Consider the following 17,022-nt stretch of genomic DNA (forward strand, 5'->3'; position numbering starts at 1 on the left):
TTTCCACTTATTGTTTATTGTGACGTGTGTGAGGTGTTGCTAAAATCTTATTGACACTGGCATTTCATCCCATGAAATACATCTCTGTTACTAGGGAGGGGTTGGATAGTTGTTTTTTTAAAAACCTGTGGCAAAGATGAAAGAGATATTATTTTAAGCGCTGCTGCAATATCTTGCAGTAAGGTGTTCAATGAAATCAAATCATTACATCAAGAGTCTAATCAGACCTGTTCTTCAAGGATCACTTATTTATTACCTCTTGGCTTAGAAGTGTACTTCAGCAGTTTTTTTTAACTCTGATTGACAAAGATGTAGATCAACGGAAGGAAGGAAGGGTAGGTAGGTAGGTAAGTAGATTCACACAGGTGCATAAGCAATGCTTTGAATCCTCAATCTTTACAGATGGTTAAGTGCAATCTTACAAGTGCTAGTGTAACACCAGATGAGGAAATACTATCAAAAGCCACTTTTGCCAGGGAGTGGGATAAATCTGCATCAGAAGATATGGCAGGGATCCAACCTAGAAATATACCACTCCCCACAGGGAGTGTATTTTTCCCGTGGTTTCAAAATTCAACACAGAGATTAACTGGAAGCACTTCAGGAGAGTCAAGTATAAAACAGGGGTCCTCAAACTTGGCAACTTTAAGATTTGTGAACTTTGCTCCTCTTACTGGCTGAAAAATTGTGGGAGTTGAAGTCCGCAAAGCTTAAAAGTTGCCAGGTTAGAAGACCTCTGGCGTAAAATGATGCACTTGAGATTGACTTTATTTTACTGAAAGAGTAGTAGATGTTTGGAACAAACTACCAGCAGACGTGGTTGGTAAATGCAGTGACTGAATTTAAACATGCCTGGGATAAACATATATCCATCCTAAGATAAAATACAAGAAATAGTATAAGGGCAGACTAGATGGACCATGATCTATCTATCTATCTATCTATCTATCTATCTATCTATCTATCTATCTATCTATCTATCTATCTATCTATCTATCTATCTATCTATCTATCTATCTATCTATCTATCTATCTATCTATCTATCTATCTATCTATCTATCTATCTATCTATCCCCAAGGACTCTGGGCGGCTAATGGGTATAACTTTGCCGACAACTTTGCTCCAAAGTGTGATGGGTGTGTGTTCGTGTGTATGGGTGGAGGATAGAGGCGGCCAAGACAAAGAATAAGCTGCACGACAAACCGACCGCGAACAACTTTTGCAAAGGCAACTCCCTCCTCGGGTCGGAAGGACAAAAAAAAAAAAGCACACCACCACAACAAAAAAAGCAGCATTTTTTTTGGTTTTGCATCGGATGGTTAAAAAAAAAATCCCCGCATCGTCTGCAGTCTTTTCCCCCCACCCAAGCTGCCCAACTTCTTTTGTTCCGGTCTGTCTAGTTCCTCTCCGGTCAGGCTTCTGTTTTGGGCTCGTCCCGCGCGGCCCGCCCACCCTCCTCTAAGCACCGCCCCCCTCTAAGCACCGCCCCTGCCCTGCAGGCCCGGAGCCCCCCTCCCAGCCCCGCTTGTCCAGTCACGCCCCCCTCGCGCGCTCCACTCCCCGCTCGCTTCTCTCCATTCAAGCGCTCTGGGTGCTCCGCTCCTCGTTCACCGCCGCCGCCTCCTCCTTCCTTCCTTCCTCGCTATGTCCCAGCGCGGCTGGTAAAGGCGAGCGTGCGCGCGTGCGAGCGTCTCCTTCTCGGCTTGGGTTGCGTTCGGGAGATGGAGGGCGCCTAAAAGCCCCGCCGCGGGAGCGAGGAGACGAAGCTGAGGCAGGCAAGGAGGAACCACCATGGAAGTGTCGCCGGGGTCTGGAAGTCCGTCTGCAGCGTCTTCGTCGGCGGCGACGGTGGCCGCCCCCGTGGCCGGCGCTCTCCCGTCGGAACCGGCGAAGGATACGGACCGCCAGCTGCGCCTCCGCCTCTGCGTCCTCAACGAGATCCTGGGCACCGAGCGGGACTACGTGGGCACCCTGCGCTTTTTGCAGTCGGTAAGCGGACGGACGTCGGGGAGGGGGAGAAAAAGGGGGTCGCGGGCGAAGAAGAGGAAGGAGGGCAGCCGGGGAGGTGCCAGCCCGGCGGGAGAGTCGCCGCCGCCGCCGCCTCCTCCAAAGGCGAAATGGGGCCGCGAAGTTTCTCCGCGCCAGACTTCCGAAGCGATGAGGAGCCCCCGCCGAAATCCGTAGCAGGTCCGTCGGGGCCTTGTTGGAGGCGACCTCCCTCGCCCCGTCGTGTGCCCCGGCCGCTTTCCGTTGTTCACCGGGAAGGAATCACCTGTGGGGGACCAACTTGGCCAAAATGGGCCAGCCGGGCGAACTGAGGCTTTGGTGGGGCAGCTTGAGGACGTCGCCTCGCTCGGTCCCCACGGCTGGTCTAAAGCGGGCTTTTTCTTTCCCTTTCTTTCTTTCTTTCTTTCTTTCTTTCTTTCTTTCTTTCTCTCTTTCTTTATTTCTCTCTCTTTCTTTCTATCTTTCTGTCTACCTACCCAACCCACCCATCAATCTTATCTATCTATCTATCTATCTATCTATCTATCTATCTATCTATCTATCTATCTATCTATCACATTTATATGCCGCTCACTCCAAGCAGACTAACGACAGGTATAAATACAATATAAGTAAAAAAAAACCAATTAAAAAAATCACTAAAATTACATGTATCATAAAACCATGTGGGTTTTATGTGGGCCCCGTCCTGGGTCATTTTGGCTTGATGGATTGATTGGCAAGCGGTGTGGATTGATTGGCAAGCCGGGATGTCAACAACAATTAGAATTATTAGAATTATTTCATTAGCCAAGTGTGATTGGACACCCCAAGGAGTTTGTCTGTGGTGCAGATGCTCTCAGTGTACATAAAAGAAAATATATATATTTGTCAAGAATCAGGTGGTACAACACTCAATGATTGTCATACGGGTCCAATAACCAATGAAGAAGCAATCAATATTAATACAAATCTGAAGGATACAAGCAGCAAGTTACAGTCATACAGCCCTAAATGGAAGGAGATGGGTGATAGGAAGGATGAGAAAAAACTAGTAGTAATGGTAGTGCAGACTTAGTGAATAGTTTGACAGTGTTGAGCGAATTATTTGTTTAGTAGAGTGTTGTTGTTCGGGGGGGGGGAAGGGGAAAGAAAAACTGTTCTTGTGTCTAGTTGTCTTGGTGTCCAGTGCTCTGTAGCGATGTTTTGAGGGTAGGAGTTGAAACAGTTTATGTCCAGAAGAAGCTCATCTATCGTGTGGCTTTTCCTTGAAACTCCCCCCCATATTTTAGGCTGCTGGCAGAATGCGCAGCCGGCACACACTGGGCGTTTGGGAATTGCTACCGGTGGGCTTCTTCTAAGTGGGTGGTAAAAGAAGGTGTAGCCTTTGCCAGCCTCACGGTGGGAAAACTGGCGGGACCTTGGTGTGGTTTTTTAAAATCACCCCTTTCAAAAGATCCAGAAAGAAGCCTTCAAGATGTTTACACGCGGTTTTGATCGGTCTTGCCACATAAGTTCATCAGGTGCCTGGTTCGGCGTAAGGGGGAGCCCTTCGCAAGCAACTGTGATGTAGTATTACCAATGGATTTTGATTTTTTTTTTAAAGCAGAGTGATAAAACCCTTTCTTGTCTGAAGGGTTGTTTTTTAAAGCGCTTTCTCTCCGCCCCCCTCTCACTTTGTTCTCTTCCAAGAGAAGCTTGGTTTAGACTTGGGTGACTTCTTCATCAGTAAATTTATTTGTGTGTGTGTGTGTTTGTTTGTTTTGTTTGTTTGTTTGTTTGTTTATTTATTTATTTATTTATTGCATTTATATGCTGCTAATTCTAAAGCAGACTCAGAGCGGCTAACAAGTGGGATAAATACAATAGTAGTAAAATAGAATCAAAATACATAATAAAGTCAGTAATATAATAACAATAAAATCATATCCTAAAAAGAACCATACACACACAGCAGTCAATCTAATTGCAAGGGTGCCGGAAAATTCAGGTCTTAACGGCTTTCCAGAAGACCGGTAGGGAGGAATATCTGGAGGCAGTTGATTCCATAGGGTTGGAGCCGCCACAGAGAAGGCTATTCCCACAGGTCCTGCCAATCAACATTGCTTGGCGGACGGGACCTGCAGAAGGCCGACTTTGTGGGCCCTTACTGGTTGCAATGAAGTATTTATTTATTATTCAGTTTTTATCCCCCCCCCCAAACTCCCTAGGGACTCTGGGCCGCTTACAACCAAAAATAAAACATCCGAATAATACTAAAAACCTATAAAAAACATTTCAGGTCCCATCAACCAAACAAGGACCAGCTGGCGGGGCCACAGGGGAGGGCCTTCTCTGTGGTAGCTCCGGTGCTCTGGAACCAGCTTCCTCTGGTGATTTGCGCCACCTCTATTTTCCTGGCCTTTTTGAAAGGCCTTAAAAACTCAGCTTTGCCAGCAGGCCTAGGAGAGCTGTTGAGCACCAACACCTTGCTCCGGCCTAATTGTTAAATGATTGATGGATGAATGTTTTTATCATGGGGTTTTAACTTTTGTATTCTTTTTATTGTATTACTTTGTATTTTTTATTGTTGTTTGCCACCCTGAGTCTGCGAGGAGATGGGCAGCATATAAATGCAATAAAATGAAATAAAATAAAAAATAAAAGTTTAAAAACAATTAAAATAAACAGTGAAACCCATGCATAGCATTTGTGGCGGAATCTCAATGGTTACCACCATCAGCTCCAGGCCTGCTGGAAAAGCCAAGTCTTTACTGCTTTCTGGAAGGCCAGTAGAGTGGGGGTAGTCCAGATCTCAGGAAGTAGCTGGTTTCAAAGTGTTGGAGCAGCCACAGAGAAGGCCCTTCCCTGTGGATCCACCAGGCAACACTGTTTAGCTGACGTAACCCGGAGAAGACCAACTCTGTGGGCCCTTACTGGTCGTTGGGAGCTATGTAGTAGAAGGCACATAGTTGTTGGCTTTTGTTGAGACTTTTTTGCCTTTTATTTTAAAAGTAATTCCAGGCTCCTTTGTGGTCTTCCTCGAAATGGACTTTGTTGCTTGAATTTTGGATTACTTATGTATTTTTATTGGATTAACCAGGCTGTTTGTATCCATGTCAGGGTCATTTTTATTTCTTGGCTGGATTAATACTTCCGTGAACTGTTCCCTTTTAGTTTTGCAGCCGTGGCAGTTGAAACTCATCAGCATTCTGAAACATTTCTTCCGTCTTTGCACCCAATTGCTTTGTGGCTAACTCTGTCCTCATGCTCTCCCGAAACTGTGGGAACAAACATCTAGCTTTGAGCACTGCCTAAAAAACATCTACAATGGTGTTAGTTTTGTAAAGCCTCTTCATTAGCAGCAACTTGCTGTGGCTCAATTGCAATTAACAATATGTCCTGCAAAAGCAACCCATCTTTAAGGAATAATTTTAAGGAAACATTTATTGAAATGTTTGCATTCATAGACAGTCTGGTTCTGTTCAGACTAGCTATTGATAGAGCTTCTACAGTGAGCTCTTTTAAAGGCATAACAAGTCAGGTGCAAAGTTTAGTCATTAAAATGCTAGACATCTTTTTGCATTCATTTTCATTGTTACTCCCTCCCTCCCACTATTAATTTTTTGATTTATTGCAGACCATGACACTTGGCTGTCTGATTTGTCTGATCTCAAAAATCTAAGTTAGAAAGCTGACTGGACCTAATTCTTAGTTAGGATGGAAGACCACCAGAAAATTCAAGTATACAGTGGAACTTTTCTAGATAAGAACAGGGCGTTCAAGATTTTTTTGCATCTTCTCAAGAACCATTTTTCACTTACAAACCTGAGACTCCAAAACTGTAATCGGAAAAGGCAGGGAGAAGCCTCCGTGGGGCCTCTCTCGGAATTTCCTGGGAGGAAACAGGGCCGAAAAGATGGGGAGAAGACTCCATGGGGTCTCTCTAGGAATCTCCTGGGAGGAAACAGGGCCTCCACCCTCTCTGTGGTTTCCCCAGTCGCACACATTATTTGCTTTTACATTGATTCCTATGGGAAAAATTGCTTCTTCTTACAAACTTTTCTACTTAAGAACCTAGTCACGGAACGAATTAACTTTGTAAGTAGAGGTACCACTGTATTAGTGACAGGTTATTTCTATATTGAGCCCAGAAAATAACCTGCCCCTATGTAGTCATCATGAATTATCATGAATTCAAGGGTGAGTTTACTGTTACTTAGAGCCAGAAAGCGATCAAGTTGTTTGAAGGACTGTCAATATCAACATGAAAGTCCCTGAAACTTTACAAATTATGTAAGAGGCTCCGTTCTTTGCTTGCTTTATATTGGATCAGGTTTGTGGAAACCATGACCTAATATCTTGAAATTCTGTGTCTAAAATTCCGGCTACTCTTAAGCAAATCTAACAAATGGATTTCAAAGTAGTTTGTAATGCAACATTAATTTTATCTTGCACTCTTTTTACTGTATATTATATATTGTATTGTTGCATTGCATTTGTCAAATGTATTATAAATTAAGTACAAATAAATAAGTAAAACATTTGTTTTCGTAATAGTTGCAGTATTTCCTGGTAGCATGGAAAAAGTGGCAGCTTAGCTGGAGTATATACTATCGCATTTATTTTTTCTGTTTCTAGTTGTGTCAATGCATAAAATGAACATAATTGTAACCATTCCAGTTTAAATGAGTAGAGAGGTAATACTATAGCTTTCCTGTAGTAATAAATAAATAAAAAATAAGGATATCGTCATCTTGACACACCAGAGAAATCTTTGTGTTTTATCTTCAAATATTCAAGTGAACCTCAACATTCTTATAACAAGAACAGTTTCCTATCCATTGCCCATAATTTTCAAGCCATTATTGTTTGCAGGAGATGCACAATCGTGCTCATTTATAGCCAAGGCACAATGAGTTCCTTATGTTGGAATACAGTGATCCCTCTATTATCGCGAGGGTTCCGTTCCAAGACCCCTCGCGATAATCGATTTTTCGCGATGTAGGGTTGCGGAAGTAAAAACACCATCTGCGCATGCGCGCCCTTTTTTCTATGGCCGCGCATGCGTAGATGGCGGAGTTTGCGTTCCCCGCCGCCCACGCAAAGGGGAAACCCCGATTCGGCTCCTCGCTGCTGCTGCGCTACCGAGCAGATCAGCTGCTGGGCGGCCGAAGGAACCTTCCCTGGGTCTTCCCCCTCTCGCTGGCGGGCGGGCGAGCGGCGGGCATCAGCGAGGAGCCGGAATTTCCCCTTTGCGTGGGCGGCCGGGAAGACCCAGGTTGGGGGTTCGGGGGGGTGCTGGGAAGCCCCCCAGGCCGGCTGCGTCCTTTTAAAACAGCCGCGCCGCTTCCCAGCTGAGTCCTGAAGCCAAACCCAGAAGTGGATTTTTTTTAAATTAATATTTTTTTAAAAATCGCGATATAGCGTTTCGCGAAGATCGAGATCGCAAAACTCGAGGGATCACTGTATATCTTCTGCCTAAATTTGTATCTGGTTTCATAACTTTCTCTCATTTTTGATCAGGTGTTTTTGAACTTGTCTGCAATCATAAGAGCTAGAAACTTGTTCTTGGAACTTCCATTTCTCAGAAACTACTGTATATTTTGGGAGGAGGTTGTATGTGTGCCTTCAAGTCATTTTTATTTTGTACTTACTGCTGGCAAGTGCCTAGATCAGTGGTTACCAACTGGTGGTTCCTGGACCACTGGTGGTCCTTCAGAAAAGTTTGGTGGTCCGCAGAAAAATATTTGCATTTTTTTATATCTTATGTCTGGGCTGGAAAAATGCAATAAACGTTTGTGTTGCTGCAGAGGTCTCCCCTTCGGAGCTTTTTGTGCGAGTTGGAGGGGAGCAGTAATTCTGACTTGGGGTCTGCTTTGGCCTCTTGGTGTGGGGTTTTGAGCAAAGGCTGGAGGGAATACTTGGTCTTGCACTCCCACAGGACTTCACTCTGCTCTGAAAGCCTATGCTCGTAGTCCTCAGTGAGATGCTTCTGCTGAGCCTCTTTTTCGGTCAAATCCGATTTGAACTGAGCCAGCTGTTTTGCCAACTCTTTCTCATGGTGGATGCTTAGCTCCAACAACTGCTTCTTATTGAGGCCCTAAGGAGCCCGGGTGGGCAGGCGAGGAATAGCTTGGAGGGGAGGGACGAGTAGAGGCCAGCAAGATGCCCTTCAACGTGAATGACATCAAGTTAGCCACACCCACCCAGTCACATGGCCACCTACCCATGCCCACCCCGCCGGTCATTAGGAAGATCATATTGGTGGCCTACAAGACCTAAAATTATGAAGTTAGTGGTCCCTGACGTCCGAAAGGTTGGCAACCCCTGGCCTAGATGAATCCTTACAGTTTCTTTGGCAAGAATTTGGAAATGTTTTCCCATTGCCTGCTTCCAAGGGCTGAGAGAAAGTGACTGGGTGCAGCTGGTTTTGTGTCTAGGTTGGCACTAGAATTCATAGCCTCCTGGTTTCTTAATCACTACACCAAACTGGCTCAAATTTACTATTTGTTATACTGAAAATCTTCTAAAGTAATATTAATTGTTATGATAAATCTTTCACTGTTCAGTGAAAGATTTAAAATATTTTCAGTTTATGCTATCCAGTTTACAATTTTACTACACCCTCCAAGCTAGTGCAGAAAACAATTCTCCCGTTTTTGTTTTTTTTCCATCAGAGGCTGATTTGTTACAATGGAATATAATCCCATCACAGTATGATTATAAATAATAAGGTAGTGTATAGCCCCTGTTTTGATATTATAGAAACATAGAAGATTGACGGCAGAAAAAGACCTCATGGTCCATCTAGTCTGCCCTTATACTATTTCCTGTATTTTATCTTAGGATGGATATATGGTTATCCCAGGCATGTATCAATTCAGTTCCTGTGGATTTACCAACCACGTCTGCTGGTAGTTTGTTCCAAGCATCTACTACTCTTTCAGTAAAATAATATTTTCTCATGTTGCTTTTGATCTTTCCCCCAACTAACCTCAGATTGTGACCCCTTGTTATTGTGTTAACTTTCCTATTAAAAACTATAACCATAAGTAGGCTTCACATACTGTACCTACGGGTTTGTCCAGCACCAGAAATGTGAGCGCCATTTGCACAAGCGTGCAATGTGAAACACAGAAACTCATTCACGTACAAGGTCCGCACAGGCGTGCAATGTGTAACAACACGAAAATTCACTCTCACGTGCCATCCACACATGATCAAAACCTCACTGATCTCTTCCCATTTTCTTTGAATCATTTATATAATTATCTTTAATCTATAGTGACAGGCTTTGGCCCCATTCAGAATGGCTCTTCTTATGTTCTAATGAAACTCTTAAGATTGTGGGGAAACAGTTTCAGTTTCACAGATTTGATAAATCAAACCATCAACAAAACCATAAAAGCAAGAACAGTAAATATGCACACATAAATAACAATTCATTATACAGGATAAAAACTATATAAACATGTAAGAATGTTGGAAAACTTACAAATTTTGTTAATGTTCAGATCATTTTAATGTGGGATTGGAATATTTTAAATATGTATAAATATTTTTCAGAGAAAAATATTAACTGCATAAAATTGGATAAATTTTTTGTGTGTAATCCCTCATTTTTCTGTAAGAACCTGAAACAAGATGGGGTAAAATTAAAATGAATCGCTGTGCCTTCTGAAAATTGCAGGTTATATATGTCTTCCTTTTATTTTTATTTTTTGTGTTTCTCTTATTTGCACTGTACAGTGTTACAATATCATATGGAATGTTTAAAGGTACTGTGTGACTCTAGCTAATAGTAATTTAAATCATGACTAATTCCACATGTACAAAGCAAAATATTATACATATAACCTGCAATTTCCAGCAGACGTGGTTGGTAAATCCACAGTAACTGAATTTAAACATGCCTGGGATAAACATATATCCATTGTAAGATAAAATACAGGAAATAGTATAAGGGCAGACTAGATGGATTATGAGGTCTTTTTCTGCCGTCAGTCTTCTATGTTTCTATATTTTCTATAAGTGAAATACACTGCTCAAAAAAATAAAGGTAACACTTAAACAACACAATATAACTCCAAGTAAATCAAACCTCTGTGAAATCAAACTGTCCACTTAGGAAGCAGCACTGATTGACAATCAATTTCACATGCTGTTGTGCACATTCCATTTTTTTCAGAACAAAGTATTCAATGAGAATATTTTATTCATTCAGATCTAGGATGTCTTATTTGAGTGTTCCTTTATTTTTTTGAACAGTATACAGTACATGAATTCAGCAGTATTACTGTTGGCTGAAAAGGATATGGCTATTTGAAGGGGCAATAGCAACTGAAATCTTGGATTTCTTTAGTAGACATCAAGAGTATGTAATCTTCCAAAACTGTTAATTAAAGTGGCTTTTGGCTTCAAGTTATTGATGTTTTGTTTCAGTGGAATGTCCTTCTATAAAAAGCACTTCTTACTCAACCACCACTACTCTGCTCTGTCTAGACAAAACAAATCAACAAATCAATCATCCATCCATCAGTATTCTGCTTATTGAAAATGAGAGTTTTGTCATTTGCAAATCAAGTTATTTGCCACTGGTTCTTTCCCAGGAGTAAAGTGAGCATGTTTCATTTTGACAAATCAGAGTTTAATAAGTGTCTGCTTTTATTGCATCGAAACGTTCTTCTTCTTGTGAATAGAATGGCCACTGTGCTCGCTTTGTTTGTGTTTTGGGGTGTGTGTAATAGACAAAATCAAACAACTTACCCTTAGCATAATGAGGGAGTCCATTCAATAGTTGATTCCACAATATCTTGGGAATATCATTGAGTACTGAACATGAACCTACATTCATGTTACCACTCAAGAATTGGTGGAAAATTATGTTATCAGTCAAAAATTGGGGGAAAGTTAAGGATCAGATCTGTGGTTGTGTTCATAGCTTTAATTAGGCCATATTTTACATATTTACAGTAATTATCCAGAGCTCTAGGGAATCCAGAGCATGATACCATGGTCTTTCGAGACTTTAGGATGCCAATCCAGAGTACCTAAGACATACTGAACTAGAAATTATAGACCAGTGATAGCAAACCTTTTTTTCCATGGGTGCCGAAAGAGCGTGGGGGTGTGCTATTGCACATGCACGAGTGCCCACGCCCATAATTCAATGCCTTGGGAGGGTGAAAATAGCTTTCCCTGTCTCCCAAAGACCCTCTGGAGGCCAGAAATGGCCTGTTTCCCAACTTCTGGTGGGCCCAGTAGGCTCTTGTTTCACCCTCCCCAGGCTCCAAAGGCTTTCCTGGAGCCAGGGGAGGGTAAAAATGCCCGCCCCAATCCCCCAGAGGCTCTATGGAAGCCAAAAATGCCCTCCCAGAGCCTTTGTGCAAGACAAAAATCACACACACACATGCATGATGGAGCTGAGCTGGGACAATGGCTCATGTGCCAACAGATATGGCTCCGTGTGCCACCTGTGGCACCCATGCCATAGGTTCGCCATCACTGTTATAGACAGTGCCTCTATTTACAGAACCCAATAGACCAAAATAAGATTGGTTAGCTTGTAATTCATTATGTCATGCAGATGCAGCACAATCGTGCTACACTGGTACATGGCTGTACTAGTGCATCGGTGCGTTAGTGATCGCTAATGGTGATCCTGTTTCAGAGCTCTGTGTATATCTTCAATATTTAAATACCCAGCTATACCAATTGAGTGCTGTGTGTGTGTCTTTAGCCTGCCAGAAATGAAGAGCTTGGTAAGTGCACCTCAAGCATGCTAATTTTGCCTAGAATACTAAAATCATGTGTCCTAGGTTTGTAGACGATATGTTTCCAGAAACCCCCCCCCCCCCCCAGAAGTCATGTCAGGTTATATCTGAATATCACACAACTGAAGTTTGTATCAATGGGCAGAGAAGGAGTCCAAGAAAATGCTATTTACCACTGCTGAATTGGAAGACTGAATGGAGAAGAATATTTTCTCAAAGCTGACAAGATCTCACAAAGGGAGTTGTTTTTCCAGTGTCCTGGAGCTGTAAAGCATTGACCAGACCAGTTCCTCAAGGACATATTTTTATGCTCTGTGTATTTCACAGAAGAAGGTAGAAACCGTCTGAGACAGCTTTTTCCAAAACCCACTATCAGCATTTAACTCTTGTGTGTGCTCACAGCCTAATTTAGGAAAGAGAAATAAATGCTGGTTGGAAAGCCCCTCTTTCTTTCCTCCCTCTTCTCTGAAACACTTTTCACAGAGCACGAATCTCAATTTAGAATTATAAATTGCCTGAATTTCACGAGAGCTCGAGAGCCATTGTCGGTCCACTGTCTATGGAGATTCTCAATCATCCAGGTCATAGCTGACTCAAAGATGCTTTTTAAAAAGATAACTGGACTTCTTTGGCTATCAAAGGGGGGGGGGGAACCCAAGGAAGTCCATTTGCCTTTTAGAAAAGCATCTTTGGACACCAAGTCGTGGGGCATCCAAGACTCGCCCATGTTTCTTCAACACTTGCATTGGCTTGCATTGGCTGCCGATCAGTTTCCGGTCACAATTCAAAGTGTTGTTCATGACCTTTAAAGCCCTACATGGCATTGGACCAGATTACCTCCGGAACCGCCTGCTACCGCACGAATCCCAGCGACCGTTAAGGTCCCACAGAGTTGGCCTTCTCCGGGTCCCATTGACTAAACAATGTCGTTTGGCGGGCCCCAGGGGAAGAGCCTTCTCTGTGGTGGCCCCGGCCCTCTGGAACCAACTCCCCCTGGAGATTAGAACTGCCCCCACCCTCCCTGTCTTTCGTAAACTACTCAAGACTCACTTATGCCGCCAGGCATGGGGGAGTTAAGATATTCCTTTCCCCTAGGCAATTACAAGTTATGCATGGTATGTTTGTGTGTGTGTATGTTTGGTTTTATAATAAGGGTTTTTAGTTGTTTTATTAATTGGATTGTTACATGCTGTTTTTATCATTGTTGTTAGCCGCCCCGAGTCTACGGAGAGGGGTGGCATGCAAATCCAATAAATAAATAAAATAAATAAATAAGTCCACTGTTCAAAATTGCCCAAATATACCACTGACGCTTCTATTACTCTGCCTGGTTTAATGTATAAGAGTGTGACATTGCCCTCCACTTGGTAGGAAGCAGACTTAGCCTATGGAAGCTCCTTCCTCTGATTATCTAGAATTGAAATTGGGAACAAAGGAAACCGCTTTAGGATGAGAAAAAAAAAAGGCATAGATGTTAAACGCAATGCCAGAAAGCTTTACACAACACCAGAAAGCTTTTCTCGTCTTGTGACAACAAAATACCACAGGGATGGAGCAATGAGTTGGTGTTTTGCGTTTGGGGCTGGGTCCCCTGGTTAAACATTTACCATACAAGCCCCAGATTTTGTTCCTCCTTGTCTCCATAAATAACACCAAAGGAGCAAAGGGCCCAATTCAATGAGTAGGGGAGTCAGGAGTTTTCCCAAGGACTTCCGGGCTCCCGTGGTAATGGTGAAAGAATTCCTTTTCTGTATTTGATGCTATAGACTTGCCTATAAATCAGGCTGTGTTAATTGCAGATTTTTTTAAAAAAATTCTTTTCTTAGAAGACCAGCATGTGGTCATATAGCAGGGAAGGGAAAGGTTTCTCAGTGTGTGTGCCTGGAGACCTTTTACCCTCTGCTGAGTGGGGGTCTTCTTGCAGATACAAAAGGCCCCTTTTTATTTGCTTTGTCGGGCAGATCCCACCACTTTTATTTTACTTCTGTGGGTCAAAAGGGGGAGCAAGAGATGTGGGGGGTGGGGTGGTAAGAGAGGGCAGCCTGAAAGTTTACAGTATAGAAACATAGAAACATAGAAGACTGACGGCAGAAAAAGACCTCATGGTCCATCTAGTCTGCCCTTATACTATTTCCTGTATTTTATCTTACAATGGATATATGTTTATCCCAGGCATGTTTAAATTCAGTTACTGTGGATTTACCAACCACATCTGCTGGAAGTTTGTTCCAAGGATCGACTACTCTTTCAGTGAAATAATATTTTCTCATATTGCTTTTGATCTTTCCCCCAACTAACTTCAGATTGTGTCCCCTTGTTCTTGTGTTCACTTTCCTATTAAAAACACTTCCCTCCTGAACCTTATTTAACCCTTTAACATATTTAAATGTTTCGATCATGTCCCCCTTTTCCTTCTGTCCTCCAGACTATACAGATTGAGTTCATTATATTCAGTATATTTTCTGAGTTCCCTAAGGCAGTGATTTTCAACCTTTTTTTGAGCCGCGGCACATTTTTTACCTTTACAAAATCCTGGGGCACACCACCAACCAAAAATGACACAAAATGACACTTGAGCTCTTTAAGAAGATGGCCCTTCAGGAGGCCATATGCAACATAGATAACATTGTGATGCATTGTGATGCATTGTATATCACCCTCTGCGGGGGCCTCTTATAAAAAGAAAAAGGTCAAATATCTATATACACCATCAGGATAGACATAACCACCTGAGGCAACATTTACCTCTAGTGCTGGCAACATTTACCTCCAGTCCTGACCAGGATTAGAAATCGGGACCATGGGGAGGAGTAGCAGCTTCAACTACTCACCGTGGCTACACAATGACAAGTGCGCGGCAGCCTGAGCGGGGACCTTACTGGGTGTGGATGAGAGATGGCCTGCTATTGGTTCATCGCTAGTGGTTGGGATGAATCCTAGAAGGTGATTGGCCAGTGAGAGTTTCCTGTGCCTCTCCCTGTCACTGATAGCTGGAGGGATTGTGAGGGGAATGTTTATGTTCAGATGGAGGCAGCTGGAGGTGGGCCAGATAAATGGCCTACGCGGGCCGTATCCAGCACGCGGGCCGTAGTTTGGGGACCCATGTTTAATTTCCCCACGGCACACCTGACCATGTCTTGCGGCACACTGGTTGAAAAACACTGCCCTAAGGAAGCCACCATATTCCCTGCAAGGAAAGCTATGCAGCTTTCTTAACCTGTGGAATATAATGCAGTTTTAGCTCCGTGCATTTAACGTGGTTTTACAATAACGCGCTATAAAATGCTTCTTTCTTGGCCTGGCAGTTGACAAGTGTTCTGCTTTGCATCTTTGAATCTGAGTTGAATCCAGGATTGCTAGATTCCTTTGGATTATGAAATCATAGAAGTTGCAGCATTCTTTTTTTATTTTTACCCTTTACCCAATTTTATTTATTCTTTTATTTTTATGGATTCTGAAGAATTCAGTGGCTGGGATCTCTACTGTCTGATGAGCAAACTGAGAAGCACTGTGTATATTTATATCGACTCATTTCCCCAAAGTCTTTTGCTTCCAATCTCTAAATTTCAGGGCTAGCTTTTCAGTGAGTGCAAAACTCTTGCAGACTTTGGAAAGCTGAAAACGTTTGGAATATAAAAACACATGCACACAAATAAATGTAAAAACCTAATCTATATCTTTAAAGATAGCCTCTGGCCTGTATACATGCCTCAATGTCTCTACTATATTTTATAAATGCCAAAACCTGTTAGGAATTACATTGCCAAAATTTAACAGAAGAACCTCTTAGCAGTCAGTCTTAAAATACGTAAACTAGAACTTTCTGAATGTCCTTGAAAGATCCTTCCTGCCAAAACTAGCACAACGTACAGTACTTACAACCATCATTGAGCCCAAAAGTTCTATTGTTAAGTGAGACATTTGTTAAGTGAGTTTTGCCCCAGTTTACGACCTTTTTTCCACAGTTGTTAAGTGAATCACTGCAGTTGATAGATTAGTAACCTGGTTGTTAAGTGAATCTGGCTTTCCCCACTGACTTTGCTTGTCAGAAGGTCACAAAAGGTGTTCACATGACTTTGGGACACAATAAGTTCATGATGATGATGATGATGATGATGATGATCCACTGGAACTTGTACCGGAACTACCATTTACCAGTGGCAAAGAACTGGTGGGATCATAAGCCCGAAAAAGTGGTCAAAAATGAGCAAGCAAAGCTACTGTGGGACTTCCGACTTCAGACTGACCGAATTCTGAAGCATAACACACCAGACATTGTTATCGTGGAGAAAAAGAAAGTATGGATCATCGACATCGCAATCCCAGGGGACAGCAGAATTGAGGAGAAGCAGCTAGAGAAATTAGTGAAATACGAAGATCTAAAAGTCGAGCTGCAACGACTCTGGCATAAGCCAGTGAAAGTAGTCCCAGTGGTACTTGGCATGCTGGGCGCAGTGCCAAAGGATCTCAGCGGACATTTGAAAGCCATCGGAATTGACAAAATCTCCATCTGTCAATTGCAAAAGGCCGCTTTACTGGGATTGGCAAACATAATTCGCCACTACATCATGCAGCCCTAGGTGCTTGGGAAGCATCAGACTGGTGATGAAATACGAAATCCAGCATAGTGATCTCGTTTGCTGTGTTGTATTGACATAATAATAATAATAATAATAATAATAATAATAATAATAATTTATTAGATTTGTACACTGCCCCTCTGTGGCTACAACTACAGCCTACAACATGTGGCTACAACTACAGCCTACCTCTATTTTGAATACCATGGCCTAATGCCATTGATTTTGTCTCCTTCTAGCTGACAAGAAAACAATATTTTCAACCATTTTTGCCAAGAACCCACCTACACTTGTCCAATTAGGGACAATGAATGATACTTGTTTTCTGCCAACAGGCAATGCTTTCCTTAACTCGTTTGATATTAAAAGTGAGGACAGCACCATTTGCCAACTGTGTCACTGTGACAGAAGAAGGTTTGGCAATAAGGGGAGTGAATTTTACTCTGGCAAACATTTTTCTGACTCTAGCACGGTGGATTATCAGGGTCATATGACTATTACCCTATGTTTGATTATTACATTCAAGTTTACATTTATGAGGGTCGCCCAGAAATGCACCACTCTTTTTTTCTCAGTCTACCGTAATGGTACGAATGTGAAATTTTAGAAATACTGTACATTATTTGAATTGTCAGGAGTGCGTGTGTAAATTTTGCGTTTCTTCAGACAGATAGCGTAGCTGCAGCAGTGTTTCAACAT

The 17,022-nt window shown here is 42.6% G+C and overlaps 1 protein-coding gene across 2 annotated transcripts in view; it reads left to right on the forward strand.

Annotated features, from left to right (window-relative positions):
- Positions 1 to 1,604: 1,604 nt before the first annotated feature.
- Positions 1,605 to 17,022, forward strand: part of PREX1 (phosphatidylinositol-3,4,5-trisphosphate dependent Rac exchange factor 1) — a 287,903-nt gene continuing 272,485 nt past the window's right edge. For both annotated transcript variants that reach the window (XM_070744658.1, XM_070744659.1), the window contains exon 1: positions 1,605 to 1,991. In XM_070744658.1, the coding sequence (XP_070600759.1) occupies positions 1,794 to 1,991 (198 nt within the window). In that variant the 5' untranslated portion in view covers positions 1,605 to 1,793. The remainder of the gene's footprint in view (positions 1,992 to 17,022) is intronic.

This window comes from Erythrolamprus reginae, chromosome 3 (assembly GCF_031021105.1).
Source record: "Erythrolamprus reginae isolate rEryReg1 chromosome 3, rEryReg1.hap1, whole genome shotgun sequence".
Classification (NCBI taxonomy): domain Eukaryota; kingdom Metazoa; phylum Chordata; class Lepidosauria; order Squamata; family Dipsadidae; genus Erythrolamprus; species Erythrolamprus reginae.